This window comes from Sceloporus occidentalis, unplaced genomic scaffold, assembly GCF_023333645.1.
Source record: "Sceloporus occidentalis isolate IW3139 unplaced genomic scaffold, rSceOcc1.0.p SCAF_59, whole genome shotgun sequence".
Lineage (NCBI taxonomy): Eukaryota > Metazoa > Chordata > Lepidosauria > Squamata > Phrynosomatidae > Sceloporus > Sceloporus occidentalis.
This window is the reverse complement of record NW_028317039.1, coordinates 5,077,008-5,090,154: the sequence shown is the minus strand read 5'-3', so window position 1 is coordinate 5,090,154 and position 13,147 is coordinate 5,077,008. Positions and strand designations below refer to the sequence as shown.

General features: G+C 39.1%; 1 protein-coding gene across 1 annotated transcript in view; it reads right to left on the bottom strand.

The window, feature by feature from the left end:
• The window catches only part of LOC149287583 (partitioning defective 3 homolog B-like), a 532,650-nt gene that overhangs the window by 350,300 nt on the left and 169,203 nt on the right, over nt 1–13,147 (bottom strand). Inside the window, exons 5-9 of the mRNA XM_089492770.1 lie at nt 9,257–9,342; nt 6,806–6,892; nt 4,543–4,668; nt 2,890–3,233; nt 2,028–2,167 (exon numbers count right to left, since the gene is read on the bottom strand). Coding sequence (XP_089348896.1) covers nt 2,028–2,167; nt 2,890–3,233; nt 4,543–4,668; nt 6,806–6,892; nt 9,257–9,342 — 783 coding nt within the window. The remainder of the gene's footprint in view (nt 1–2,027; nt 2,168–2,889; nt 3,234–4,542; nt 4,669–6,805; nt 6,893–9,256; nt 9,343–13,147) is intronic.

The following is a 13,147-nucleotide window of genomic DNA, read 5'->3' as shown; positions in this document are numbered from 1 at the left end:
TATTTCCAGAGAATATTTGTTTTTTGCTATAAACTGGGAATACCTTCATGTTTTCATTTTAGTTAACAGCTTTCCATATTTGTTACAAATACAAGACATCAGACACAGTTCAAGTCTGTTAAATAAAATCCTAATTGAAATTGATAGCTGTGTTGTCACATGCGTAAAATGGGACAATTCTAACTAAAAATCGTATGCATGTTAAGTGAGCAGTGCTGTTAGTACATATCTTATGCGCTGTATGCTTTATTTCTTTGTGGTATAACAATACAGGCAAAAGGTTCACATCCGTGACCAGGCTAAAGTCCCCAGGTGCCATTCAACTCTGGATCTCTGCGGCCAATTAGCCTTCTAGTCTATCTGTGGCCCTAGGAGATCTGTGTGTCAACTGAGGGCAAGTCTTAGCACCAGACATTGCAGGCCGCTGCCCAGGGCGTTTGAATGACGGGGGTGCTGGGAATGGTGTCATCTTCCTAGGTAGACAGGCCCAAAGAGGTGGTAGCTTCTGGGCTGCCATACTAGAGGCAGGTCACTCTAGAGGGACAGAAATCCCTGTGGCCTCATTTCCAGTCCTGATATGCCCCTTTCTAAGAGATCAGAATCAATAATTGTGTAAAAACATAATGCTATCTAACATGCAGAAAAAAAGGGGGAAGGTGGGCGTAGAGTCCAAAAAGTATTCATGTCAATATGTGGTTGTGAGTTACACAGCGCTCATATGACCCCACCACTAAGGAACCATCTTCACAAGGTGTATGCTGCATAATACAGCATGATCTCCCACAGTCCTGCCTATCTCTCTGTGCTCCTCTTCAAAAGCTGTGGAGAACAGCTGGTTTAAATACGGACAAATCTTTGTGGACTACGTATCCCATGACCATACCTGGGATCTTGTAGGCTCCGGCTACCTGATGTCAGTGGGTGTTCTCGATGACATTGCAGGAAACACCCCAATTTCAATAGAAATGGGCAGGGAGGGTGTTTGTGTCAGGCCATGTTCCCGCAACCCGGAGCATTCAGGTGTCAACCCGGAGAAGTAGCGCTTCTCCTGGAGTTCACCAGGCGAAACTCCGACAGTTCCCAGGTATTCCCATGATTCTCAAGATGCCTTAAAGTTGACTGAGCATCATGGGACATATTGTTCCTAAAAATGTGCTACTTATCTCTGAGCCACAGACTGATAGGCAGGTGAGTATATAAGATTTTATACTGTGTAGAGAATACGTTTTTTAGGAGTTGTAATAATTAAACAATGTTTTTTGACAAAACCAGTAGTTTTGATTTGTTTATTCTCAATGTGTTGTCTTTTCATTTTTGCTTTCGATAAAATACAAAATTTGGGGTCATTTTGTAATCAAGCAAATATGGTAATCCCTAAAATCCTCAAGGAATTACTGGAACTACAGTTCTCACAAACCTCTGTCACAAAAAAAGCACGGCACAGGTTTCTGAGAGGATGCAGGGTCATTGTCTAACTACCCCAGTGGTATGTTGTTTTTACTTTCCTACTACAGATCAAGTGACCTTTGTAAGAAATGACAAAAAAGCAGACATATTTAGCAATGTCCAATTCCAAGTAAAAAGGCACCCAGAAGAGTAAATCAACAATAAAAATCAACAAGCTTTTGCCTTAGAATCATGTTGCTATGGAAACACAGAGCTAAAGCAGGTGAGCAGTGTCAAAAGTATATTTAAAAACATAGGAATCCTGAAAGCAAACTGGGAATGAAATTGCTTTTAAATTATTTTGATTTAGAATTTAGCGAGTTTATTTTAATGTTTGCAATACAAATTTCATGTTCCAACATTTTCTGCAGTTATCTCGTCTAATTTTGGCAATTCCATTTTGATCAGCAACATTCTGCTTACGATGAGCCGGAGAACACCGCAGATGTTAAATATGTTATGTCTAAACAGCAGAGTGATAGGTTTTAAATGAGAATTCTGAGTGTTCCTGACCTTTCATTTTGGCTAATTCACAGATAAAAAAAAATACAGTAATGGAACATTGGACAGCATTCATTTACCTCCAATATTCTGTCCCCGGATAATAATCGTCCATCCCTTATTGCAGCCCCTTTAGGCAAGATATTTTTAACAAAAATAGGCCCAGGCCCATGCAGAGAGGAGTCTCTGGTGACCACAGTGAATCCGAGCCCATCTGCACCTGGAGCAAAGAGGCAGAAAACAGGTTTTAAACACAACACATATTAGATGGTAGAACATTCCAGATTTATTAGAATGGGTTTGCAACATGAAAGAGGTCAACAGCTTGGAGAGGTCCCATTACATTGACCTGCAAAACAAAACAGTGGCATTACACAAAATCATGGGCCCCATTCTGAGCTGTGTTGAAGGGACCATCCCCATGTTTGTATGCTGTTTGAAATCTTCGTTTACGAACATTTTTAACTTTTGAAATCAGTGCTCAATAGTGCTCATTTATGTGCACTTATTTTATGGAGCTAATAATATCAATCTGTGATACGTTAACAGGCACCTTGTGTATGCACCATAATAAAAAATTATAGATATTAGTAACAGCAGATTATGGTCGGTTTCAAAGGCATGCATTTTGCACCAAGAAACACTGCCCCTACCTGAGCCCCTGCATTGCAAGGGTCTGTAATTGTATTTTTACCATTATATAATGTTATGGGACCTTAAATCTATAGTAATGATGTCCTGGGGAAAAATATGTCCCAACCAAGTCCCTTAAAAGGTTAAACATGCATGGGCTATCCTGAAAATAAGACAAATGACCTACTAATCCTTGAGGATTTTACGGTAGGAGTAAATTCTATGTTTTTATGTTAATAAACCAAGTAGACATGAGTGCCTAACCAATTAAGCTAAACACTTAGAAAGCATGGATACCACTCCAAATACCTTTTTGGAGGTCAATTCGTATTTTCATGGCATTTTTCTTATTCCCAAACACAAGAGGAGAAAATGATGGAGAGAACTGGCCACTTTGAGAAACCAGGTCAGGACTCAGGGGAGGTTGCATAAAACCCTGAGAATCCAGCCCATTTGTCTGTCCGGCCATCTTTAATTGTCCATTGGTGGGAGGTGGAGGAGGCTTTATATTTGGGATGTCATCATTATCTTCATTATCCAAAATAGGCAAAGAAGCAATGGCTGACTTTTCATACAGTTCTCTGTTTTGTGATGGGATAACTTCCACAAGAACATTCGGCTGTTTCATTGCTTGACGGAAGATTTCTTGAGATCTATAAAACAAACGTTACTAAAATCCCTTACTGTACTAAGAGATACTTATTGTACAGCCCACATGTTACAATTCATTGATATAACACACCAAGAGGGTGTATATAATGGGTGTTTGGAAGGATATTTTATTAATGCTTCTTTTTCCAAAAGAAATATTATTATTTCACTGCAATTGTTCCCAGTTTTTTGGTAATGAATGGTATTCATAACCATGGCGTTTGAAATGAGGGAGGGATATTCCAATAGTCTAAGTCAAAACCTGAGTACATATGTTTTATTAATATATGCCAAAAAGCACAGGTAATTAGCATTAACTTTTTAGTTCTTCCTCAGATGCATAACGTAGGATTTGTAAAATGGGGGTAAATCTAATATATTTGGACCGATCATAGTACAGATGTACATGTCTCTTTTACTGCCCTCCCAGTCTCTCTAATGTCCACTGCTACCCTCTTCCAACCCCTCTAGCTCCTCCCTGCCCACTCTGCTTTTAACCGCTCCCTCCAGCACCCCTCGGCATTGATCTACCCGCTCCTCCCCCTTGTTCTGATCAATACCTTCTAGTTCCTCTCTTATCCTCCTAGCCCCTTCCTGCCCCTTCTGCTTTGACCCAGCACCCAGCAGGGTCACATAACACACATTACATGACTCTGCAGTATTAGGATAGCAGTAGCATGGTAGATCATATAGAGTGCGTGAACTGAAGATGACATTGGGAGGGAGAGCTACATGTATGTATGTATGTATGTATGTATGTGTGTAAGTGCATGGTATTAGAGTATGTGTTAGTGTAAAATGTCAGAGTGCGTATGTTAGTGTATGACGTTATTTGGTGTGTCACTGTATGATGGCAGAGTGTGTGAATGTATGGTGAGGAGGAAGAGAGATAGGTAGGAGAGAAGGGAAAGAGAGAGTAGGGAAAACAGAGAGAAGTTAAGGAGAGAAACACATGGAGATAGCAAAGGGGAGAGGGAGAAAGAAAGGTGGAAAACCAAAGATTTTTGCCATGTTTTTTCAATGATGGACATGTGCACTAGTAAACTAATATATCTTATTTTACAGACTAAAATAAGGTGTGTGTGTGTATTAACAAAACATCCTTTTGTTTACTATGGGGAAATCTATACTAACTTCCTTTTTTTCAGGAACTCCATAATTATTTATTTCCTAGCGTTTGTTAACTTTTACATTAAATGTCTCCAAAACAATTCCATTTATTGGCAAACAAAAAGCCAACGCTATAGGTATTTCTAATTAATGAGGTTAGTTATGCTAAAAGCTATGTTGTCAACATTTCGCCATACTTACTGCGTGAAAGATTTGTCTAGAAGTATAACATTATTAATTTTTACAATGCATTCATTCTCTTGGAACAGACCATCTCGCTTAGAACGACTGTTTTCCTCTATTCCTCGAATATACAATCCCAAAGACCTAAGCAGATAAGAAAGGCTATTAAGATATAAAACAAAGAATTGAAGACACTCAAAAAACATGGGTGCCATATATTCCATTTTGGGATAGCAATATTAGTAGTTTCTGACTATAAAATGAGATTTAATTTTTGGAAGGCATAAAACGAAGCCTATTATAAATGGATTTTAGAAAAAAGGGGAAACACATTATCCCTTAATATTAAAGTTTTCCTTTAAGCGGGTTTGAGGAAGAAAACCATATACATTTGTTGTGTTGTGCAAAAGCATGTATGATATTAATTTTCAATTGATATGACCCTGTGAGGTCCTGCTCATTGGCACTGTATAGGGTTAATGATAGTAATTATGACTCTCCCCATGACTAAAACCCAAGCAGGGCTGTAAGTCTAATTCTATTGCTAATGTATCATATGTTCCTTGGCCACTGCCGGCTGTGCAGGTGACTGCCACAGTTAAAATTTAATGCAGCTCAATGCTTACTTACATTACTTACATTACAAGCACTGACTGAAATGCCATATGTGCAGATATTTGGACCTTCCCCCAACCTTTATTTGAGCAGTATTTGCATGCTATATTATTTCATAAATGATTACCATGCTATGAAAGGTTAATTAACAAAGAAAAAGTCACATATGGCCAGTCAAGTAGAAACAATTTGTCTAATGTGATAGCTATACCAGGAAATGATAAAAACCGTGCTATTAAAGGTACGCTACAGCATTTTAATGGATATGAGAGCTGAGTGTCACCTTTAAATCAGAATCCTTACTATGGATGTCTTTCCCCATCCCTCAGCTGTCGGGATATGCATGCAGCTGAAGGTATCTCCTGCATATCAGTGCGCATGCATGCATACTCACCACCAGCCAGCTCTAGTGAGGATTGATTTCGATAGAAACCTTTCCTACAAGTGACCAGGTGCTTCAAGCAGCCAAAACTTTCATCTAGATTTTATTTTTATGAGCAGATAATGTTAAAGAACTTTATCATGTATTCTTTGTTGATGGGGCAGTATCTGTCAGAATGCCCCTTAAAAAGGTGGCCAATGCAAAAATGGGATATGGTAAGCAATTACCATACTGGGGGCTAGCTCCCTTATGGACAGGTAGTTCCAAGGTATGAGGATTACTAGATTTTCAGAATATCTGACACGTGACCAGAACTGTAATGTTTTAAGGACAAAACTTAGGGCAAAAACAAGTCAAAAGGTAAATAAGTAGCATAAAATTGTAAGGTTTAGAGAAACGGGCTATAAAGTCAAGACGTCATTGTTGGGTGACTTAAAGGCGAAAGGTGTATTCCTATATCTCAGTTAATTATTTAAAAACGACTGTGAAAACGACTTCTCCAATATAAGAGCACCAATAAAAACACTGGATACCAATAGGAAACTCTGGACGTACATTGGCGAGGAAAAAAAAACAAACCTCCTTATATTCCAAATAGACAAAGAATGAGATTTTCGTGTGTGCTGCATTTTCTTAAAGTTTAGAACTGTAGAATGCTGTGATACATTCATACCCACCAATATTCTGATCTCTTAGAAAAGAACTCCAGAGGATCAAAAAAAAAAGGGCGACTCTAATGAGCTATGCTTTGGAGCTAAGGAATGCTCAAATACCTGTCCAACAGGTAGCTCTTTAACTATTTTGAACTTGTCTACCTAAAGCTGGGGGGATCATGGGAACTTTATTGCAGCCATAACTAGATATGATGCCAAATTTACTTTATTAACCAAATGTAAGTATTTGCTTCTCCCCATACCAAAATGTAAAAACAGGTACAGAACATTATTATTATTGTTTTATTTATATAGCTCCAAAAAATTATGCAGCACCTCTTGCAAAACTAGACCTGACAGTAGAGTAAGAGAAATCAATACATTATGTAGATAGGGCCCTGTTCACAAGTTTACATGGGCTGAGTTGGATAAGCTAAATATTCCATAACGGAAACGAAAGTCTTCAAGGACCTAAGGAATTTCTTTCGTTTTTCAGAACACATGATTCTTAGGTTAGAAGTCACCTGTAATGCTAGCGTTCTCTTTAAAAAATGCATATGTGTGACAGTTGAGATAACTTCAATTAGCAGGGGATTTTCCTTCTTCTTTATCCTTTTATCATTAAACTTACCGTCCACTAAGAGAAGAATAGAAAGGCACAACATGGATCCCCAATGGTCCATCATCCCCTGAAATCTCTACCTTTCTTGTCAAACCACTGTTGAGAAGAAATAAAAAACAGATTTTGTTGAGGCAAGAGCAGCTGAAAATGGTTATTCCAAAATCTGAAAGACATTTTGGGAGGCTAACGGCATTACTTGACATTTCTCTGCAGCAAAACTAATAGATCTCATTGAAATGAAAATTTCTATTTAATGGAGGAGCTGACACGCTTCACCAAATTTTGTTCACCATCCGGAGAAGCAGTTGATGGAGTTTCATTATGCATTATGTTTCAGTGCTAGAAAGGTCCACAACCTTTTGCTTAGGAGTGAGGTCATGTCAGTTCCCTGGTGCGTTTTGGAGCTGATATTATGATCACTCAATTGGAGGCCTTGATGTGGTCACTCACCAACCTGCACAGCAAGAATGATTGATGCATGCATGCCTGCGTACAAGGCATTGGATCAACAAAACAACTACTTTCAGATCAAACAAAGGCTGTTTTATTTACCGCCAAACAATTGATCTTACCGGACTTTCTACAACAAGAAGCATTGCCTATAAAAGTGTAATCAGGCAAATCAAACATTTTGGTATGTGCAGGGGTGGTAGTAGGGTTACCAGCTTCAAGTAAGTCTCAAATTCTATAGACATTTTGCTGGTTTTACTTGACAGTAACTGACAAAGCAAACAGGATGGAGCCAGGCAGTAGGCAGCTTAGCTACTACTTAGTGTATATGTTCAGGGATGGGGGCTCCTGTTTGGCAGACTTTCTGAAACGTGCAAAAACTGGTGCTTTGTGGCTGGAAGAAGACAGACGCAAATCCATCCAATAACTCTCCATTGGCAGTGATGCTTTTTAAACTTGTCAGTTACATAAGAATTAATCACAGTTGCTTAAATAATTACCTGATTGCACATAGGATTAATTTTTACTATTTAGGTATACATCAATGTATATCCAGAGTGCATTGCATGCAAACCAATTTACATATAAATAGTTGGAAAGAATGAGCATATTTCTTGATATACAGCAGTTATTACCTATTCTCCATTTTTCATTACTCATAGCATTGTGGCATATAAAACTTTACTCATTGATAACAAGCAGAAAAGGGTTTTAAAAGTTACCTATTCAGAAATCATCCATGCCTTCGTGTGAATGACCTTCTAACACACAATAACAGCGCCCTTTACAACAATAAATCCTAAATATCAGCAACTTAAAAGAGCAACACAAGTCATTGAACCTTCTTGGAAGTATATAATGGACCACTCTTTCGTGAGCACTTCAGGAAACTCCTAAATACAGAAGCATCTGTAGACTGATCAGTAAATTTGTCACATTGAAAGAATAAACCTTAAACTGGTTCTACAGCCCACAAATAAACCAATTCCTTAAACAAAAGCTAGTTCTGGTCCTACAAAGTCTACTTTTCATGAAATCAATGATAGATTCCTAGAGGTAGCTGAAAATATTTAAACTTTAGTATCAAACAGCTGGCCTAATTCAATTCAACTAATACTAAACAAAAAGAAGCTGTGCTATTTTATTTGAAATTTCAAAAATGTAAACCATGGGTATGCTTTTCACAGTTGGCACTCTTCTCTTTAATCCAACCTGTATGTCCACATTAAGGAATTGCATTCCTACAATTAAAAATAATCCCAGTCCCCATCCAGTTCATCTCCTGAACAGCATATCAGGCGGTGGGGATCAGCTTTAATAGTGAGTGCTGGGTAAGTGCAAAGACTGCCCTTTCATTATGGAGATGGCCCCAGATATGAGTACAAAAAGCAAGGGAAATATGAGGAAACTCATAGGAATTGAAGGAACTCCCACACAGCTCCTGAAGTCATCTGCCCTACCTGGAATCTCCAGGTCAAATCCCATAGGTCTTTTGTTGATTTTGAAAAAGAAAAAATAGAACTACAAATACACAGAAATGAGTATCTCTTGAAAGACATATCATCCAATATTTGGTGCAGCCCTATGTCTGGAAGCTTGGTAACATAAAACTTGTATATGTTAGTCATCACACTCCTTTAATTATACTGAAATACAAAAACAGAAATTATGTTCGACAGCACCATGAAACGTGTTGGTGCATTAGACATAAACAATATCAATAATGCCAAGAACTGATGCGTGTAAAGCTAGTGTTGGATAGAGGAATTCGGGAGCAACAAACGCAAAGAAGGCGTATAATTGGCAGTGACTTCTATTTAAGTGAGGCCATACGGTCTACTAGATGCACTTAAAAAACAAATGTGTTATTTGCTTTAATCCTGTGGGGTCTGGAAGGGTCTGCAATTCATTGTAACTCATCAACAATTGTATTCATGCTTCTACTGCAATATAAGCTAACAAATAGTCCTATTACTATTTGTTTAAAGCTGAAACCAGAAAAGGTATTACCTGTAAGCATATCTGAATTTAGGTATCTTCAGATATTCTTCCTGATAGTCTTTCTGATCTTCTGCTGCAAGTGGTTTAGATGAACCCTGAAAAAAAAAGATGTGTCATTATAGCAAACATGTCATTTTAGATCAACTAAGACAACAAAGAGCCTCCCAACCTGAGGTCCCTAACAGAACAATATGCTAGTAACAAGAAGAGTTACTTCTTCACCAACCTTACAACAAACAGATCAAGAAATAAAAATATAATAGCCAAAATGGTTTGCCTGATGATAAATGTCAGTGTCATCACAAGTACTTTAATATATTTAACAGTTGATTAGATTGGAATAACAATAATAATAATAAATAATAATAATTAAGATTTTCCATAAACCAAGCCTGGAGTGGCCATCTGGCATAAGAGGCAAATGCCGACAGAGCCACATATACTCTGCATAGTGTGGCTCCTGCCTGGATATGCCTGGCTGCACGATATGTGAGCATAAAAGTGTATGGTGCGGCTGGGCATATGCAATTGACGGCCCACTTTTATTACTTATACCGTATTGGCTCGGATATAGGCCGCGCCCGAATATAGGCTGCACCCTAAAAGTTAGGTGCTTTTTTAAAGATATGCTGCCACTTTGTCCCGAAGATGTATCCCCCCCGAGATATGCTGCCACTCTATCCCCCCCGAGATATGCTGCCACTCTACCCCCCCGAGATATGCTGCCACTCTACCCCCCCAAGATATGCTGCCACTCTATCCCCCCTCCGAGATATGCTGCCACTCTATCCCCCCTCCGAGATATGCTGCCACTCTACCACCCCGAGATATGCTGCCACTCTACCCCCCCGAGATATGCTGCCACTCTGTCCCCCCCACCAGACTTACCAGTGGAGACTCCACGGGATCTTGCGGGGCCGGCGGGGGACACCTACGCATAACGCGTATTCAACTTCCGGTGCCGGCACTTCCGCCGTGGGAAGTACCGGCAAGGAAGATTGTTCGCGCAGACATTCACCGGCAGCGGCGATGCGAGCATAAACAACCTCCGCTGCCGGCACGTCTGCAAGATGTGCTTTAAAATCTCCCTTGCCGGGACTCTCCCCGTGGGAATTCCCGGCAAAGGAGATTGTTAAAGCACATCGTGCAGACGTGCCGGCAGCAGAGGTTGTTTACGCGCACCGCCGCTGGTGAACGTCTGCGCGATGCGCTTAGACAATCTCCCGTGCCGGCACTCCCCCCGTGGAAAGTGCCGGCAGGGGAGGCTGTCTGAGCGTATCAGAGAGTAGGATACGGGTTCCCGGCAGCGCTGCGGGGAATCTGCATCCTAACCGTGCTGCCTGCCCGGCGCCCGGAACTGCATGTCCCGGGCGTCGGGCGCCTGACCCCGAATATAGGCCGAGAAAAGTGCGGCCTATATTCGGGCCAATACGGTATATTCCCTGGAAATCACACATCACGTAGGGAAACTATGGTTACTTTTATAGATTACAAAGCTACTTGGAAACCTTTGCAGACTGTATAACTAAATGTTTGTGAGCATATTGTTGTTTTATACCAATTCGTTTAATGGCATCAAAATGTAGATCGTACAACAGAAACCCTTTGGACTGTTTAAGAATCATGTTTTAAGGCAGCCCTTTATTAGCATGGTATGCTGAATATACTGTATCTATATTTTTTAAAATCATTAGGCATCAATGGTTCTGGGAACCATTTTCTGACTACTGGATACTCTAACTGGAGCTTTGTTTTTAGATGTCAGCTTAGATGATTAATAATACTATTTACTGATTTTTGTACAAAAAAGCCATTGTCAAGCTCCACAACAATTATAAACAATAAACTAAAAGGTTTGGAACACAGCACAACATATCTGACAGTATGCAATTCTATTAGAACTCTATCCATTTTGGCCTTTTTTGGAAGGTTTAGCCCAAACTCTGTAAGGGTTTCTGACAGCAGGTGATGCATTAGCTTTAATGTACTTTGCTCAGACCCCTATGGCACTAATGTAAACACAGCCAAATCCATAAAAGACATCTTGCCTGAAGAGGTCACTTCTGAGATGTCTACAGCTAAAAAGCATAAATCTCCAGATGGCATTTTGACAAAAGAATTGATACAAACTACTTAATAGTTGACCACTTCTTTTCTTGTAAGTTGTTTACTGGGTAATGGTATGTCTTGTATGTCTATACAGTACTTCAATTTAAATTCTGCTTTAATGCATTAATGATTTGGCATATGTCATTGTCCAAAATTCCTGTTTTCAGGGAACAAACAACCTGACACCCAAGAACATACAGTAAATAGTTCAGTTCTGCTTTGCCATGGAGCAATGGTACAGCTGTGCAAAACAATGTGTTAGAAAAATGCTTATGTTATCGTAAATATTATTGCTGACAAAGACATAAGAAAGCAGAAAATGTCGAGTTCGCGCCAACACATCTACATGTTATTCTATATATATATATATATTTGTGCAAAGGGTTAAGTCTAGGCCATTCTTAATTATGCAGCTTAAAGAGTCGTAACCTGCTTGAAAAGTAACCAATCAGAATGATGCATACTATTAGAAGTAGATAAGAGGTTATATAAACCATGTAATCCAAACGTGTAATCAGACAACGCTTCGATTTATGTGTCTCGATTATGCGCATGATCTAAGTAAAGGAAAACTCTTTCTGAGGAGAATTCGACCATTAATTCAACCAACACAATGGAACCCAGGTAACTACGATCTAGTGGTTGGTATGCCGGCTGAAGTTACCCAAGAACCAAGCAGGTGCCAAGTCAAACTCATGTCTGGTTTAAGAACAATGATGAAAGAGGAGAAAGTGCTGTAGCCACTTCCAGACATGGCTGTTTTTCTTGCTTTAAGATAAACACTTAATATATTTGTCCAATTTCATCCCAAAAGGAAAGACGTTTCTGACATAGAATCCGCAGGATTAAAGACATTAATTTAGGAACACTTATTTGCAAGTGCTGTCTTTATACTGTCTTATCAGACATGCACGTTTAACTCCTTTTCCTGTCCTAAGCTGTGTTTTCTGATTTTTCTTTTTTTGATTGATGTTTCCATCAGGGCAGGTCCCTCTTTACCTAATGTATTGTTTTGTCTTTGTCTATTCTAGTTTTGTCAGTACCCTTGAACTTATGTAGTGTAAGAAGCACTGCATAAATTGTTGATACTATATAAATAAAACATAATGATATTAACAATAATAATAACAATTATTTGCTTGCAGGCTTGTAGCTGCAAATGGTTATCAAGTGCAAACTAGATCCCACATGAGGACTTCTGAGACCTGTTCATTGCTATATTAGCAGTACAACATGATGGGGAGCATATACCCAGTGTTAATGACAATAGTATCATGTACTGTTGCACAGGGCCATGTTCATTAACAATGCAAACTCAATAAATGCAGCAGAGCTTGACACCCTTTTAACTTATTGACCCAACTTATTACATTTAACTTATGCAGACACACCTGGACAATAATATTTGCAGTTATACAAGTGGATGGGGACCATGGGTTAATGTGCACCTTACAATTACTAATTTCTTTAAGCACATATAAGTTCCTGCCCTTTCACCCTGTCGATTTCAATAACGTTTCTCTCTTCATAGTATTTAAGTCCTGCAAGCTAGCCTATCTTACTCCCATTTGCGGTGCTGCTTTACAGACTTTTCTTTGGGGAAAGACAGAACTGTAATGATAATCGTGCAATGTCGTTTGGCAGTGCATCAAAAATGGAGAAGGTAACAAGGACACAACATTTTTATTTACTACTTTGTATAGCAAGGGGGTATTGCAACGAAATTGTTTTATTATTAATATCAGTTAAAAATATGGTTTTAAAATGTTGTGCAGTTTTCTTATCTGTATA